At 28.4% G+C, this 19,364-nt stretch overlaps 2 protein-coding genes across 4 annotated transcripts in view; one reads left to right on the forward strand and one right to left on the reverse strand.

Annotated features, from left to right (window-relative positions):
* LOC149059920 (uncharacterized) overlaps window positions 1-13,752 on the reverse strand; it is a 31,853-nt gene extending 18,101 nt beyond the window's left edge. Inside the window, exons 1-2 of one of the 3 annotated variants that reach the window (XM_089217099.1) lie at window positions 13,694-13,752; window positions 5,342-5,804 (exon numbers count right to left, since the gene is read on the reverse strand). In XM_089217099.1, the coding sequence (XP_089073225.1) occupies window positions 5,342-5,354 (13 nt within the window). In that variant the 5' untranslated portion in view covers window positions 5,355-5,804; window positions 13,694-13,752. Of the gene's footprint in view, window positions 1-5,341; window positions 5,805-12,188; window positions 12,521-13,693 lie in introns of those variants that run through there. The other 2 variants (XM_089217100.1, XM_089217098.1) reach the window with 2 other exon arrangements.
* The window catches only part of LOC107169350 (uncharacterized), a 64,986-nt gene continuing 46,760 nt past the window's right edge, over window positions 1,139-19,364 (forward strand). The window contains exon 1 of the mRNA XM_089217101.1: window positions 1,139-1,309. Coding sequence (XP_089073227.1) covers window positions 1,283-1,309 — 27 coding nt within the window. The 5' untranslated portion in view covers window positions 1,139-1,282. The remainder of the gene's footprint in view (window positions 1,310-19,364) is intronic.

Raw genomic sequence — 19,364 nt, forward strand, 5'->3', positions numbered from 1 at the left:
GAAAACAATCAAGATCTCTATTATTTCTCAGTGGCGCAACTAACTCAAATATTTAAATTATTTTTTTCGGGATCGGAGGGGGATAAATACGATTATTTTTTTGAAAGTGGTCAGTGGATAGGAGTTACTAATGTACAATTTTTGACGAAATTATTCTAACGTATCCGAAGAATCGAAAATGTGAAAATTATTTTAAATGGTTAAAAATTTGTAAATTATAATTTATAAAATATATCTCGTCTATACCTTTGTGTATACCAAAGTACCGACTTGTGTAAATTAATATAGATTTTTGGAACCGTATTTTGAAAAAATTTCATATTTATTCACTAAGTGATTTACTTATTTTACAGGATAATATGTTTTATTTTTATCTCATCAAAAAAATTAATGATTATTGATCAGGTAGATAAACATATACCTAATGGCTAATATAAACAATATAATTTATTTATGTGCCTACTCACTTCAATCATTTAAGATTTTAATTTGGTATATCTGTACCTACCTACATTGAAATATTTATTTGCACATCTAAAACGGCGAAGAATCGATTGGCTATAATATTGAGTAAGAACGTACAATTTCCCGTTCAAAAATCAATATAAAAATAACCATTTGGGGCACAGCGTATCTACAATAATATTACAGAAATTTGATCGAAACGAATTATTTACTGTTTGATGCTAAACATACTATTTCCAGTGGACTTCGTAATTAAAATCAAAATAATATATTGTACTAATTACGTAGATTTTTCTAACGCATTATTTCCGTCATTGTTGAAAACAAGTAGGTATATCATTTCACAGGTAAAAGATAAAGAAAAGAAAACAGCAAAACGTTTAAACGGTACCCACCTACAGACTAACCTTTCAAAAAAAAAAAAAAACTACAATGTCTTAGAGCTTTTTTTTAAATCAAATTTAATATAAGATAAAAGGTCTTTATTTTTCATGCGATCGAATTGCCAACACAAATTTAAAAAAAAAAAAAATCGTTGATAATGTCTTTATTACCTACTATAATACCTCTATGTTACCTAGGTACCCGCATTCATGACCACTAAATGTTTTTGATAAGCTCTCGTAGTAATTAATGAAGTCGAATCGTTATTCGTTATTCGTTGTTATGAGTTTATAAATTGTTAATTTAATGAATAATCGTAGCTTTTTAGGTTTTTCTACAGTTAACTGAATAGGATACAATTATATTAACCTATACTCTTCAAATCGAATAATATATTTTTTTTTCAACTGCGTCAAAAATAATCAAATGTACGATGGAACAAAGCGATATAACAAACAAGGTAAGTACCTACCTATAAGTTTATATTTTAAAACTTTTAAGATGGTTGGATCAAAAATGTTTAATGAATAAATATTGAGCTTATCATGTCTCTTAGACTCAATACAGTTGCCCTTGATAAGTCCATTAGATTTTATTGAACGATTCAATTAATTAATCGTTCATGTGCCTCAGCATTAATCTCTTATTCCAATTACCATTTCAGTGATAAAATGATGAATATTACATTTTTTGTATTCAACGATTCTTCTAACTCTAACTCGTTATAGTGCTCATATTATTATCAGATAAGTATAGGTAATTCATGCCGGGATAGACATTTTTTAGATATAATGTGTACATATTTTATTTTAAAACTTACTAATTTATGTAGTATATTATGTCTTAAAGTGACTGGTAATTATGATTTAAGTTACTAAACAAAGAAATATAACTATACCTATACAACATAAGTTATCTGAAGCATTAAATTTATAAATCACATGTTCCTGAAGATAAGGCTTTTACACAACGACTGCGAATAGGTATCAGATACCTTTTTAATTTTCAATAGTTACCTATTTCAATTAATTTTAATAATTTAATTATAATATAAAAGTAAATTTGAGTTCTTTTTAATTTATTAGGTTTTAATTGGGTTATAATTTGTTACAACTATGTCAAAATGAGTTAGATTTATGAAAGACAAAACAAAATAAGGTGGGTACCTTAAGTCATACAGTAAAACTGTGTAATTCACAATAGGTATATGATAGAATAACAATAAATAACAAAGTTTTAGAACTTTTAATCTTTTAAGTTACATACTCGTACAATAGGTTCTTTACTAAAATTATGTATATTATATTTCTATTTAATGATTTATCTAACTTATATTGTCAAGTAGGTTATGTTAATGTTGGACAGAAGAGTATCAACATAATTAATGCCTCTGCTAGAAATAAGATAATGTGTACAGATTTTATCTTGTAACCTACTAATTATATTATATATTATGTTTACTTACTATTAAATAGTAGCATATATTGATATATTAGTTTTATATTAACAATATATAAAAACTAATTAATATTAGAGTTACCTAATTAACAGGGCTCAGATGTTATAGCACTAAAAATAATTAAAATGTGCACTGTAATATGATCTAAAGAGTAAAGACAGTATAGAAAATAATAAAAATATAAATTTATTCTGTTTTTACAATTTAACAAAATATATGTGCGAATGTACGATAGACTATTCTACATAATTTATATATACAAGGTGTAATAGATAGAACTGACTTTTGTTCAAATTAAAGTTTTTTATTTATTTATTATTTTGTTCATTAAGTGACCCTAGGTCTAAACGTATAAAACACTTTTTTAATGTACTGAAAATAAACAAAATTTTGGATAAATTAAAAATAGCCTATTTGTGAATCTGATTATAAGAACAAATTTGATGGTAAAAAGATTTATCTAAGTCAAGTAGTTTATTTTTTAGAATATTGTTTTTATTGAATTAATTTGGAATGTAATAACTTGTTTAAAAATATGATTTTTGAGTATTTGCTGACATGAGTATATTTCTGAAACTATATACTTATCATTAAAGACTGGATTTATATTTTCTTAAAATACCTAAAATATGCTAGGTTATGCAAAAATAATCAATTAATATCATTAAATATGCTTTAATACCTAAGCATTTTTAATTTTTTTTTTACTACATTATTTTAATAGTGAAGTATTAAATGTTAGGTAACATGGAATATAATAGAATAGGAAATATAAATATAATATAAATATAATTATAATAGTATAATCATGGTTATATTCATATTAAATACTTAATATAGATACAACTATGATTTTTTTTTTTTTATTTGTTTCAATATTAATGACTAGGTATTTAATATTAATTTTTATCTTAGCATTAAATTTATAATAAATTACTTGCTACTTAGTGTTATATTTTCCATTTTCTAGGTGGGCTAGTAGTTTTTTTTTTATTATTTAGGTGTTTGAACATAATTTATTGTTTTTAATGTTGATTTTGTTTACTTATTAATATTTGGAAAGGTTCCTTTCAAACTCTTTAATATTTTATTTGTCTTGTTTTTTTTTATTTATTAATTGTTATTTACTTTAAAATATATTCATAATGGTACTTTTTGAAAAATAATATGTTTTTATCTAACTGAAAATATAAGGAAGTAACAAAATCATTTAATAAAATTGATAAATGTTTTCAATCTAGTTATTCTACAAAACCCAAACATAGTGATGAATAACAATGAGCTACCTAGTTTGTTTTACTTTTTATTATAATTATACATTTTTAATATTTTAAGTAAAGGAAGGCAAGTTAACGAAAAACATAAACTCAAGTTTAGTTAGGTTAATAAAACACAAGATCGATAAGTAAGAAGTTTACAATTAACATATCATAAATTTAATTTGATAAATGATCACTATGCATACTAACTTTTTTAGATTTTTAATTTTTTGTAGTACCTAAGGAGTTGTATATGGCAATTTAAAAATCTACTTTTCAAATGAAAACTTTTTTTAATGTAATTTATTTACCAGATAATTTATCTGAATATGTTAACGTATCAAAATCAAAATTTTTGATAAAGAATATATTTCTGATATTAAATATGAGTAAAATTAATTTTTGAGAACATTTTGAAAATCATATTTTGCTAGATAGTTTTAGTTTTGATCATATTTCTGACACAAAACATAACTATAGTTCTACTGTATAAAACAAGTAGGTAAGTTAAAATTAGTTTCAACGCGAGTGTCCTTGTTAACTAGTTAAAACTATACAGTTTGAAACGCAGTACGCGCTGCACTACTCTATAATTGGTATGAACACTATCTCATATATTTCTATTTCAAATACCTATTTGTAATACACCTACCATCGATGATGTGGTGGTGACAAGCCGACAACATACTTATATACCAATGACAATGAGATTATAGCATTATAATATAACAATTTATAATATTATACAAGAAGTAGTTACTATTTTTCCGTAAATGGATCACATATTAGCACTAAACTAACCTTCCTACGTATAATTTTTAATAACAAATATCGACATTTTGTCGCCTGGTGGTAGGTTAGGCTAGTCGAACGCTGACCATCAGACCGGGCCAGTCGGCCCTTGCGTACCTACCTATACGGTTAGAAAGATTGTCTTTCGATTTTTTTTTGAGTATTATCGATTGGGAAGAGGTTAGGTGGTATGATGGTGTGGATTGTATATTTTATACAATTATTATATATTTTTCGTATTTATACTATATTATTATATTTTCGTAATAATGACGAAAACATAATGTTTAACGTAAAAACGATGAGTTACCGCTGTCCGCGGTATCTACATCGAAAAAATATACCTAACCTACTCGTATATTACCGCGCCACTGAGATTTTGTGTTAACACGTCGTGTTTAAATTATGCGTATAAGGTAAAAATCTCCTATGATCAGAACCGTGCAAAATTCAAATAATTTAAATATTGATATCTTTCTTTGTAATTCTGTTCGTTTTCATAACTTGAATTTTACCACTTGAATCCGGTGGATGCGGCGAAAAACGAGAAAACTTGTATTTCGCCGCATCGGACGCTGCGCGCTGCGGCGGAACAGCGCAGTTAGAATAGACCTCGTGCGCACCCTCCACACCCGACGCAAACGACGCACCCTCCACACCCGACGCAAACAACGCACCCTCCGGATTCGCGGCGGCAAAAAATCAATAACTTGGAGATTCGTTTAAATCCATTTCATCCCACATTGTACAGTAAATATATATTTATTATTTTCGTTTCAACATGAATATAACTATCGTAATATCGAGCTCATCTGCCGTTTTATCATAATAAATAAAATATTTATTCGATATCGACGAGCAGGAATAACATTGTCGCTCGACGTAAACATTTAATGTTATATATCATACACTTATAATTATCGCGATTTTTCAAGTTAAACGAGTACGATAATAACAATAATATAATGAAGAGACAACTTACCCTGAGACGACATTAGGTTTTGTGAGATTGTTCGTTGTCTGTCGCAAAGTCTTCACAATATTTGGATCACTTGAAAGTTGTGGATCTCGGGCGGCAGCGGTGGCTTGCGAATACTACGGCTTGGCAGGAACTGACTGACCAAAACGGGATGAGAGGGCGAAATGCTTCACAGAAGTCTCTGCTAGTGGCTTATATAGATGTTGGCGGTGGTGGTGGCGTCGGTGGTGGTGGCGTCGATGGTGGTGGCGCTGTCGTCGTCGACGTCGTGCTTCTGAGCAGGCGCCCTGGAAATACGACGTAGTATATCCATATTGATGCGTGTGGTCCTACAGAATCCGGGCAAATCCGGCCGGGGGGTGATTTTTTTCCCGGTAACTATGGTAACCCCAGGATAGTGGCCCAGGCTTGGTGGTGGTGGTCAAAGGAGCGGCGTACAGCCCGGCGGCATTATTTGCAGTGCGAACTATAAAAATAATAATATATATAAACGTGACATGCGCGTCACTGTTTCCAGGGAGATGGGCAAATTTTATTGACGATATTCACGCCACGTCCTCTCCATGCAGCTCTAGGGTAGGATGACCGGGTGATTGTGAGTCATGTGTCTTATACACGGTTGTCCTTTATTTTAGCTCGCTTGTATCTTTTTTTTATGTCTATTTTTATAATTATTTCGTATTGATTCTTATTAATATGACGTGTATTAGGTGTACCTACATATAATGAACATTATAGCATTATATTATAGTTGTAAGGGGCCAAATTTGGTGTATCAGAGGTTCAACAAAATACTTTAATGATAATTACTTTTAGTTAATTTTGATTTTTATCAGGTAAAGTAAAAAAAAAAAAGGCGGGTAAGTCGTGGATGTCGCTCTGCTGTACAGTAGGTTACAAGTGGGTTACTGTAATGGATGGAATTAAATTTGAATCTAATGTTATTATATCATTGTATACGAAAAACGATTCTGAGCGAAGACTATTTATCTGTCTAGGATATATTATTGATTATTAAAAATTTTCAAATCTTAGATTTAAAAAGAACATTTTTTATGAATTTCTAGTTTGAAATAATTTGCGAATTTTCTTGATTTTCGTGATTTTTACATATGTTGTCAAAATTCAAACTTTGAATGCTTGTAAAAAAAAATTGTGACTATGAATTTATTTTATTTTTCAACTTCTATAGTTAAAATGTGTTAGAAGCCTTGTATTAAATTTTCAAGCTTTTCTACCGAACAAATAAATTTTTATCGATATTTATAGAAAAAAAAACTAAAAAAGTTGAAAAACTAAAATGTCAGTAAACAGCTCAAAATAAATCTAAATATTTTGAAAATTTTATCAAATATAGAAAATACCTATATAAACATTCAGTAAAAATGTCAAGTATTTGGGGTCATTTGTTTTAGACTTTTAGAGTTATACAAAAATAAGAAAATCGCTAAATGTGAAATCCAGTGAAAATCCAATGTTGTAAAAATTAAAATTTCAAATGCTCATAAAAATTTAATTTAAATTTCCGGTGGACTTTTTATTTTTGATAAAGATTGACAAACTTGTAAGGAATCTTGTATTAAAATTTCAAATCTTAGATTTAAAAAGAAAATTTTTTATGAATTTCTAGCTTAAAATAATTTGTGAATTTTCGTGTTTTTTACATAATATGTTATCAACACTCAAACTTTGAATGCTTAAAAAAAAATTTCTGACTATCTAATTCTTTTATTTTGCAACTGCTATTGTAAAAATATGTTAGGAGCCTTGTATTAAATTTCCAAATCTTAGAATTAAAAAGAAAAACTATTATGAATTTCTAGCTTAAAATAATTTGTGAATTTTCGTGATTTTTACATAATATGTTGTCAAAACTCAAACTTTGAATGCTTTTAAAAAAAATTGTGACTATGTATTCCTTTTATTTTGCAACTGCTATTGTAAAAATATGTTGAGAACCTTGTATTAAATTTTGAAATCTTAGATATAAAAGAAAAATCTTTATGAATTTCTAACATAAAATAATTTACGAATTTTCATGATATTTACATAATATGTTGTCAAAATTTGAACTTTAAATGTTTATAAATAAAAATTGTGACTATGTATTCCTTTTATTTTGCAACTGCTATTGTAAAAATATGTTAGGAGCCTTGTATTAAATTTTCAAATTTTAGAATTAAAAAGAAAAACTTTTATGAATTTCTATCTAAGATAATTTGAACATTGCCGTAATTTTTACGTATTTAGTCAAAATTTGAACTTTAAATGCTTATAAATAAAAATTGTGACTATATATTTCTTTTATTTTTCAATTGCTATTGTAAAAATATATTATGAGCCTTGTATTAAATTTTGAAATCTTAGATATAAAAGGAAAACTTTTTATGAATTTCTAGTTTAAAATAATTTGTTAATTTTCGTGATTTTTACATAATGTGTTGTCAAAATTTGAACTTTAAATGCTTATAAATAAAAATTGTGAATATGTATTCCTTTTATTTTGCAACTGATATTGTAAAAATATGTTAGGAGCCTTTGTATTAAATTTTCAAGCTTTTCTGCCTAACAAATAAAATTTTATCGATATTAATTTAAAAAAAACTAATAATGATCGAAAATTTCAAATGCCTATGAATAGTTCAACTTAAGTCGAAATTTTTTGAAAATTTCATGGTGGATAGAATATACTTATATAAACATTCGGTGAAAATTGCATGTATCTATGGTCATTCGTTTTAATGTTACATCAAAAACAAAAATCGATTTTGTCGAAAATTGAGTGTGCGTACAATTTCCCGTTTTTCCCTTAATTTTTAGTTTGTTTTTCTCGATTATACAGAAAAGTATTAAGAATTTTTTACATTTGACCCCCCAAAATACCAACTAGATTCACTTTCTGATCGAACGAGGTACTGAAGTCAAAATCGAAGCATTTTTACTGCCCCAAAACGTGATGACAGACACTAAAAAAAAAAACACACACACATCATGGTAAAATCAATACATTCATCGCTCCGCTCAGAATCTAAAATTAAAATATACATATTATACAATAATGTTTCATATTATTTTTTTACTGTGTAGGTACTATACTTAATCGATAATTACCTACTATATGCCGTCTCCATCTTACAAAGTGCGTAGGTATAACATATTATAGCAAATTTACACTCGACAAATTTATGTTTATCTCTGTTAGTTTAAAAATTAGATTGAAACGATCTATTATGAAACTTGATTGTATAAACATTACTGCATATGTGTTGGTACGTAGGTTTTTTACAATAACTAAGTTTTTAAGTGAGTTATGAGCATTTTTAATTTACGCTTTTTTATATACACATAACTTATTACAAAATTGAAACATCGTAAGAAACCACATACAAACACAGATAATGTTCTTACCATCAAATTTCATAATAGGTCGATTTACTGTAATTTTTAAATTAACGGAGATAAACGTAAATTGACCGAGTGTGAATTTGCCATGTTATGTACTTGTAAGACGGAGACAACAAATGATCTTGAGCGTTCTCTTAAGATAACGAGACACACCCGCATGCGTTGTCTCTGTCTTACACAGGTACGATATAGACTAAACGCCTTTACGCAGTTTGAGTAGGACTCGCAGTTTAAATACTTATTACAATATTGAATTGTGATAATATTTCTGAGCCAAAGACGTTGCGTTTCTTCATGATTCGTAACATATCTCTCATTATTATTATATTTTTTAGAAATATCGTACGTTTTAACATTTTTAAATGACCATTAATTTTTCAACATTTAAAAATTAAAAAAAAAACTCAACGTCTTTCCTTCTAAAATATTGCCACCTTTTAATTTTGTAATTGGTGTTTTTATTCTCACACCAAAATTGAGCGAGTTTTACTCCGACTGCTACGGACTGCTACGGGCCCACTGTGTTGTCTCCGTCTTACAAACGTACAACATAACATAAACTATTTTACACGTGATAGAATCACTCGGGCTGCAGTCAAAACTAAGAAACAACATTTTCTCCCTATTAAAATGAGAACATTTACTGTGCAAAGTGCAACATCGATTTTTCTTTTTGATATCGCAAATATAAAAAAAAGTTATTCAAGTTTTAAATAATGATTTTTAAACATTAACATTTTTGTTTTGTATTTGCGATATCGTAAAAATAAAAACGATTTTGCACAATAAATGTTCTCCTTTTTATACAGCCCGAGTGGTGGGCCGTATCGGGATACCGCGTAAAACAGTTTTTGCTATGTTGTACGTTTGTAAGACGGAGGCAACACAAGCAAGTAAAGCGTCCTCTTAAACGTGTTTAGTCTATGTTGTACGTGTGTAAGACGGAGACAACACACACATGGGGGTGTTAAAAACACGTTTGTGCGTTCTAAGAATATGGGTTACAGAGAGTAGTTAAAAACTAACTCTAAGTTGCAAGACTCGCTGAAAGTGGATAATATCGATTTTGGGGAGAATGTCGTTGTAGTATAAAAGTTGAAAATTTGTGGAGTTAATTAAGATTAGGACTTGTGATGATAATTGGTGATAAGGGCTTGGAAGTTTGGAAGCTGTGTTTGAAAGTTTTAGCTTCGTATATAGTTCGTCTTAACTGTTGTAAGTTGGTTGAATACAATCAATGTTGTTGAAATTACGTATAAAAGTCGCTCGTATTGTGATAGATGGTTAAAAAAACAAAAATTTGAGGAGGTGATAAGGCTTGGAAGTCTCGTTTCGAAGGCAGGACCGTTTAAAAATCAAGTTAGAATGTCTAGCAAATTAGTCACCTCTGAAAGTAGTAAAAATCAATTTTCAAGTTAGCTACCTAGGTAGGCAATCCACCTGCGGTAAATTGCGGATCCTATGTTCTGCGGCGATTAACGAAATTCAGCTACATTGGTAGTGCGTATACCTACTTTGTACACCCATAGGCCATAATGTATACATAACAGAACGCTTATGATTATAATATTTGCTATGATAAACCAAATGGCATTTAATAATCATACAAGACAGTAGTTATAAGTGACGCGCACGTCTTATTTGTAATAATTTCATAACATTTATACTTCTTGTGTGGTCTTGTGATAAAACAAAATCAAATTTATTATAAAACATACAATAAATACAAACATTTAATTTAATTTATTGTATTATAAAAATTAAAAATTAAAAATTCTGGCGACAATATAATCATACGAATTTTCGAAAATTTACTTTAAAGAAACCCAAACATTTCTGTTGGTTACGTTAGCTAAGACATTGGTCTTAGACAGAAAAACATTTAACTGTAAAGATGACTTTCTGACCGAAATAAATTAGACGTTATTTCAATGATGAAGACCAATAATATATTATTGTTCTCATTTATTGTAAATACCCTCGGGTACGGGGTAATAATCACAGTAATAGCTGATAAAGAAAATCGTATAGTATCTCGTTCGTAAATAGAAAGATTGCAGAAAATTAGATAAAAAATACCTAAGGACTATTAATGGAAATATGGAAAATATACGTCTATTACGAGAACGTGGTATATTAATACCACCAATACAATATATTTCGAATTTATCTGCGATTTATGGTACCTACTTAGTACGTTTACAGTTTATACGATACGTACTAAAAATAAATAAATTAAACTACTCAAAAATTAAAATGCTTTAAAAAAATTACCACCTTTTTTGAACTCATATCCGTTAACCTTCTAAACGCTAAACAAATTATACACTCGCTACAGGGACGCATACTGTAAGAACATCCGAAAAATAAAATGCACATAGCGTGGAAATCCGATTGCTGCAGTAATAAAATTATTATTAGGTATAGGTATATTGTCGAGTCTAAATAATAATAATAAATAAAGTTATTAAATTAATAATATATATTAAACGGTTTCCCTCGAGTTATTGAACTGTATAAACACAAAATAGGTTATGGAGGTAGATTTTATAGCACATTTATACACGTCGGATGGTTGAATGTCACAAAAATGACATAATTTACAACGAACAGTTATATATATATATATACATTTACAGTTTTTCAGAATATCCTCGTATTACAATAAAACACTTGTCGCTGTACAAACATTATTATTATACTAATTCGTGAATCGAATGTAAACCGATGAAAAGTCTCCGAATAATAACCGGCTATAATAGTTGTCAAAAAACGAATGAACGTTTAATCGGAATAATATTGTGTAAATTATATAAGTATGTTAAGCTACGCCTAATATATTTAAAAGCTTGTGTAAAGGTTTCAGAGTTTTTATTCTTTAATAAACAAAAAACAAGAGGTAGGTATGAAAAAATTGTGAAAAAAAAGCCGTGAATGGTAAATAACTGGGTAAAATGTTTTCAACAATATTCAAACGTCCCGTCGACAAAAATAGTATGTGATTCGCATAGAAAATCAAAATTTATTTAAGAAAATATAATTATATTTGTTTTTTGGTCATTAATTAACACACATTTTTCGCCATTTGTGTTGATTTGTCAGTGTTATCTATTGCAGAATGTAACTCATTTAATTACGAAGGATAAATTGGAAATGAATGCTTTCGTGTTCGATATATAGATTGACGAATAGCTGAAATGTCATTGACGTAAAGTTTGAAATACTATTATTCAATTAGACTTCATTCAACATTATTTTTTAAAGGCTTTCGCTAATAACATTTTTTGCTTATCACTTACAAACAGTCGCCACTATTTGCCTATCGATATTAGAACATGGCCCAACATATGTGATCCACAGTACGAGTAATTAATATACGTGCACCGAATTAGTTTTAAAATATTGAAGACAAAATAAAATTAAAATAAATATATTTTTTACATACCTGCAGTTGTACTGATTAAAACATTGTAGTTATCAACATTAACAGTTGAGGTACCAGTTTTGATGAAACAACGATATTGTCAAATATTTGTTTGGACCGGCTTGTATAAAAAATTTAATTTAGACTTATCGAACACAATCATTTGTTTACCACGTTTACTGGTAATGAAATTCATCACCAAAAATGTTTATATTTAAAATTTAAAATGTATTTATTTAAAAAATTTTTATTCATGATTCTCGTGGACGCGACTATTATGTTGTAATATTATGCAGCTAATAATCGTAATTTTGTCATTGATGCCACTTCAGTACTCACAGTTCGGTCACAAAACCCCGATTGGCAATCAATATCGATAAACCTATACACGTGATATACGTTAAATCTATTTATATTTATTTATAATATGTAGGTATTTCTACATTTAAAATCAATTATCTCTTTATGATATCTTCAATATTAAATGGTTTATCGACATAATTACATCGATGGTCGATAGCATAACAGACAGAATAAGGGTTCTCAAACTTTAGCTCAGTAATATAGGTAGAAATAAATTGGCTGGAAATGAAAATCTAGTTGTTTGGCGCTAATAATGACCGCCCCTTAGGCTAGTCGCTGACTGGCAATTTTCAGTTGCGCAATAGTTTAATTGCATGGGTGACTTCCACAGTGATATGTGACAATCAGCTCACATGCAACTAATCAGTTTGACCAACTAATTAGTTTGTGTTTTGCCACAAATCGTTCGATTGCGTGATTACTATCGCGCAACTGAAAATTGCCAGTCAGCGACAAGCCTTATAGTAACTGCGTAATAATGTCAATAATATCATTAGGTCTATACAGTAACATATTATAACAATATGGTCAATATGTACAAAGTTTACTCATACTTTTGAAATTTCAAGTACCAAATAATAATATTTTTAAATTACATTAAAATAACTAAATTTATTATTCTACAATTAATTTATCGAATCGTCCAAATTTGAATATAAAATATTTATTAATAATGTCTTAAGGTTACACTCTGTATAAAATAGTAGACACATCATGTTTATTAAATATTTCAAACGTAACAATAAGTAATTTGCATACCTGCCGAGGTGCTAACTATTGTCATTGCAGACCGTAGGACCTTTTACACTCATTATACATTCTAATGTTCTAATATTATGATATTATGTAATATATAACTACATTAAAGAAATGTAATTTCTGTATATTTTAAGATTATAGAGTGAATTTACTTGTTATAAAACTTTAAGGAAAGAATATTGTCTAGGTCATCTCAGAGGATTTTACTAATATTATTATTTTTAATTAAATAATTTTAAAATATACAAAAATATTGTTTAAAAATGGTTATAACTTACTTGAAAATAATAATATCAATAAAAACCTCCAAGATGTCAACGATATTCTTTCATTTATATTGTATAACAAATAAATCCACTCTTATTTAATAAATTACAGAGTAAAATGTATAAATGTGTACGTACTATTTGCCAAATTGTTCAATTTGTAAAATTGAGACAACAATAACTGTGTTGTCCCGCTAACATAATGTTTTCAACATCACTAAAAATTACACTTAAAGGTCGCCACACACTGCAGCGGTAGCGGTAAAATTGAGTCCGGCATCATTTTGCCGTAACTGCCACCGCTACCGCTGCAGTGTGTGCAGTAACCTAACCTTTAGAGCAGGGATGGCTAACCCGCTTAATGCCGCTAACGCCTTGGAAAGTTTTGCGGCCCGCGGCATTTATCAAATATGTATTTACAAAAAAAAATTATATAAACACTAATAATTCTAATCTAATCTGATAAAAATATATACGAGTATAGACACTAGCTTATAGCAAATTTTATTTTTAAAATAAAAAAAGCTTAGTGAACGAGTTGAGAAACAAATATCTCTCTAAATAGTAATGTTTACTCCATTTTTTTTTTGTATTTAATACTTTTATATAAATTGAATATATGTGATTATATTAATATTTTGGCTGATGACTTTTTTTTTTTTTTTGTCAATCCTATATGTGTCCCGCAGGATTATTATGTATTTACAAAGTGGCCCGCAAGATCATTTGGGTTAGCCATCCCTGCTTTAGAGGACACCATACCCGCAAGTGTTGTCTCCGTCTTGCAAACGTATAACATAGCAAAATCTGTTTAGCGCGGGACAACTTTACTCCCATTGTATAGCAGAATTACCAAAATTCCACAATTATAGGGGAGAATATTATCTGTGCAATAGCATCGTTATTTTTTTGATAGCACTCACCAATAATTTTTAATAATTAAATGAAAAAACTTATGTTCTCAAACTGATAACTTAAAACGTATACTTACGTATGTTATCAAAAAAATAACGACGTTATTTCACAGATGATATTCTCCCCTATACGTTGTGGAATTTTGGTAACTTTACTATAAATACAAAGGGAGTAAAGTTGTCCCGCGCTAAGCAGATTTTGCTATGTTATACGTTTGTTAGACGGAGACAATATATGCAGCCATGCAGGTGTTGCACCCTCTTAATATACATTACATCATGGGATTAATATTAAAATAATTAAACATAAAAATGTTTTAATTGTTCTTCAAATTATTATTAAATATAATATCAATATAATTAGAACTATATTAGAAACTATTTAATCAAAATTAAATGTAATATAAAATAGTATTATTAAATAAGATATTATTAGAATATTTACTTACCATTATGACCCACGATTTACGTCATTGCGTTCAATATTTGCTCGTTATAAATCAAGGGTTCTTAACCTATTGAGGTCCATGGTCTTTTTTTGTAAAACGTCAAGCCCGTTCACTGCTATAGGATTATCGATTAAAATATGATCAATAGTAGGGTATATAAATATAATTTTTACGTTTGATGAAAAAGATGCACACCTCCTTGGGGGGGGGGGGGGGCGTGTGCGTATTGCCCAGATCGAGAACCATTATTCAAAATTACGAACGGGTCGGCTCAGGTTGTACTAATTATATAGGACACTTGGGTAGATATAATTTTTTAATCGATCTCCAACCTACATATTATAAGTGTGCGATTTTTGGAAGCGCAATCAACGTTTTTGTTATTTTTCACCTCATTAAAACATTTTTTTTGTGCTTTACCTACCTATTATTAAATCCGGTGTTTACTAGTTGCGGTCACTTAAATAATAATAACTAAGTATACTAAATAATATAATATAATATAGTTTATATAATAATTAAATATGAAATTAATATTTCGTTTATTTATTTAATTTAGAAAAATGTATCAATCAACATTTTCCTTCCCATTTATATCGAAAATATAACATACTTAGGACTGTCTACACACTACTATTTATTGTGTAGGTATGGTAAAAAATGTTGATACTTATTTTTAAATTATTCGAATATTCGTAACTATGATCGGAGTATACAATTTAATCTATTTTATTTATAAACGCTGTGTACATTATATCGAAAAATATGTTTATCATATAATATAATTTTCACCTGGAATTGGAGTAGGTATAATAAAGCTATGACCGCAATTAAGATATTACCTAAATTGGCGTGACCGCAACTGTTAATTTGTTTATCTCAAAAATCGTCATGACCGAAACTAGTATGCAGCCGTTAAATCGTTGACTGTTTCCTTATATTACTTATTACTAGGTAGGTATATTATTGTGATCCGCGGTTTCATTTTATTCCACGAATGACTCATATCGACAGTTTGTTTGTGTCAAACAATTTTATATCATAAGAATATCCGGTGATTGTAGTTCAAACGGTCGGGTGGCTATAAAAAAATTTATAATTACGAGTACTATGGGATAAGCGCCAAAAATATGAAAAACAAACATAATTTATGATTACCCTTTTAAAAATATTTGAAATCGTCAATAATACCTACTTGATATAAAATACACGTATAATTAATTAAATCTATATTTTAGTTCGGTTAATACACATAATATGTATAAAAACGCCCTATTTCATTATTATTTTCTAAAATTAATTTTCAATACGGGATGGGTTAGGTACCTATACCTATAATATTACTATACCCGCTTGAGGTAACTACCTATTTAACCTTAACTGACCTACTTGACAATTTTTTTTTATATAGTTATTGATCAATGTGTAAATTGCGTCCAATTTTTCCTAACATAATTTTTATTTTTTGTATTATGATTTCCATAATTTTAATGATATCCGTATAATTATAATATAGACAGTATGCGTGTATGCGTACGTGTGTGTGTATGTGTATTTTGTATTGTTACGCCCTGTACACATTTATTCGAAAGCAAACCAAAATCTTGCTCGTGTCTTAATAAGAAAATATCCGATTTTTTTGTACTAGAACTCACAGTGGTTAATATAGTGTTTAATTGTGAATTAATGTTCAGACCTCTAATCTAACACCAGATAGCTGTTAAAAGTTAAATTATATTTATTATTATTATATTATTTAAAATTATCTCAAATAATATGGTGTATGCAATATTTTAGATTCTGAGCGGAGCTATGCATGTATTGATTTTACCATAATGTGTGTGTGTGTTTTTTTTTGTGTGTCTGTCATCACGTTTTGGGGCAGTAAAAATGCTTCGATTTTGACTTCAGTACCTCGTTCGATCAGAAAGTGAATCTAGTTGGTACTTTGGGGGGGTCAAAAGTAAAAAATTCTTAATACTTTTTTAAATAATCGAGAAAAACAAACTAAAAATTAAGGGAAAAGCGGGAAATTTTACGCACACTAATTTTTAGACAAAATTGATTATGGTTTTTGATGTAATTTTAAAACAAATGACCAAATAGATACATGCAATTTTCATCGAATGTTTATATAAGGATATTTTATCCACCATGCAATTTTCAAAAGTTTTCGACTTAAGTTGAACTATTCATAGGCATTTGAAATTTTCGATCATTATTAGTTTTTTTTAAATTAATATCTATAAAAATTTATTTGTTAGGCAGAAAAGCTTGAAAATTTAATACATGGCTCTTAACATATTGTTACAATAGCAGTTGAAAAATAAAAGAAATTTATAGTCACAATTATTTTTTATAAGCATTCAAAGTTTGAATTTTGACAACATATATAAAAATGACGAAAATCACGAAAATGCGCAAATTATTTTAAACTAGAAATTCATAAAAATTTTCTTTTTAAATCTAAGATTTGGAAATTTTTAATAATCTATAATATATTCTAGACAGATGAACCGTCTTAACTCAGAATCGTCTTTCGTATACAATGATATAATATCATTGGATTCAAATTTAATTCCATCCATTACAGTAACCCACTTGTAACCTACTGTACAGCAGAGCGACATCACGACTTACCTGCATTTTTTAATTTGTCTTAATGTTTTGGTAAAAGTTTAAAAAATATATTTTTTTTTATTAGATTATTTCCAAAAAAATGAAGATAGCCATTTTGCAGAGTTTATTTTTTTGAAAATATTGACTTTTAAAAATTGTATTTTCATTAATTTCCTGATTTTGAATATTTTTTCTAGTTTTGAAGAAATAAAAATAATTATAACTACGCACATTGAAAACGTTCGCCCGCCCGTACGGGCACGTTGCGAGGCGCGGCGTTTCACATAATACAATTGCAGATAACACTGCGGTGTTAATTAATTCACAATTTTTCTCGAAACTAAAAAAATTAAAATTAAAAACCACAAAACCAACGAAAATAAAATGTTGAAACGTCAATATTTTCAGAAAAATAAACGCTATACAAAATGGCTTATTCAATTTTTTGTTTAAATAATTAAATTAAAAAACATATTTTTTAACTTTTTTACCAAAATATTAAAATAAATTAAAACATGAAATAATCATAGATGTTATCCTTGCGAGTCTTATTAAAAAACCAGAATTTTGATATTTCCATTATTTCGGGAGATATCGCAATGGGTAAGGTTAGGGAATATTCGGCAATAATATATAATTATTTCGAATATTCGATAACTTATATTTTATACTTAATAGGTTAGGTTAGGTTAGGTACCTATTTAAAAAATATCCATAGATTCATTTTTCACCAACAATAATGTATAGTTAAAATTTAATTCAAATTTAACATAATGTCCATTACAGATACTTACAGCCTACAACAATGTGTAGGCGGCGTATTACGGGCGTACATTTAACCTTTTTTGCGCCTCGTTTGCATACAAATGTACAACTTAATTGCTCACACGAATTTTTAATACCTGTGATAAATGACCCAAAGCGTAGGACTCGTTTGCGTATACAAAAACTATGGCAAATGTCTACTTAAACCCAAAAGAACTAACAAATATAATGTAATAAGATTGTATATTATCTAAGATTGTATATCTAGCTTTTTCAGGCTTAGGACTATCTGTATACAACAGGCGTGATTAAAAATGTTTTTTTATTTTGTTAATTTAATTTAATGTGTTACATAAATGTCTGAAACATTTGTGACCAACAACGTTTGAGATTACGTGAATTTTATCGAAATTTGCATTGCAAGTTACACTATAAATCTTATTTAATAATTATTATACGCAAACGAGTTCTCGGTTTCCAGGTAAAAAATTGTGTATTGTGCGCCAAACGAGTATCACACTATCACCGGTTTAGACTATACTTACTCAATGTCCCTTTTTATCTTTGCTATTACTATGGGTAAGTTCCCACACGAGATATAGCAGGTAAAAATCACACAAGGGTATGCATACGTAAGTTCCCACACGAAAAAAAATTATACCGAATACAAACTTCCTTATTCCAACTTCAGACTTAAGACTGACAACTTAAACGTAGTTGGTGTGGTTAAAATTTGCTAGTTTTTGTGTTGCATAAAAAAAGTTCAATCAATTTTTTAATTAAATCTAGTCCGAATATATAATGAAAATTAATAATATAATGTGTAGGTTTGGTCCACATATTATTTGTATATGGGTACAAAATAATAAAAGTATTGTAATAATAGCATTGTTTCTAAAATCAATGATAATAGTATTAGAAAAAAATTTAATTTAATTTGGCTCTTATTGCGAAAGCTCAAATACTTTACATAGCTAGTTCTGATACAAGTCTTACTATAAACGCCTTCGAAACTATAAATAATAACTGGATCATATACCTACACATTATATAATTAGTTTT

Source organism: Diuraphis noxia, unplaced genomic scaffold (genome assembly GCF_037042655.1).
Source record: "Diuraphis noxia isolate RWA-SAM2 unplaced genomic scaffold, SU_Dnox_SAM2 contig0001, whole genome shotgun sequence".
Lineage (NCBI taxonomy): Eukaryota > Metazoa > Arthropoda > Insecta > Hemiptera > Aphididae > Diuraphis > Diuraphis noxia.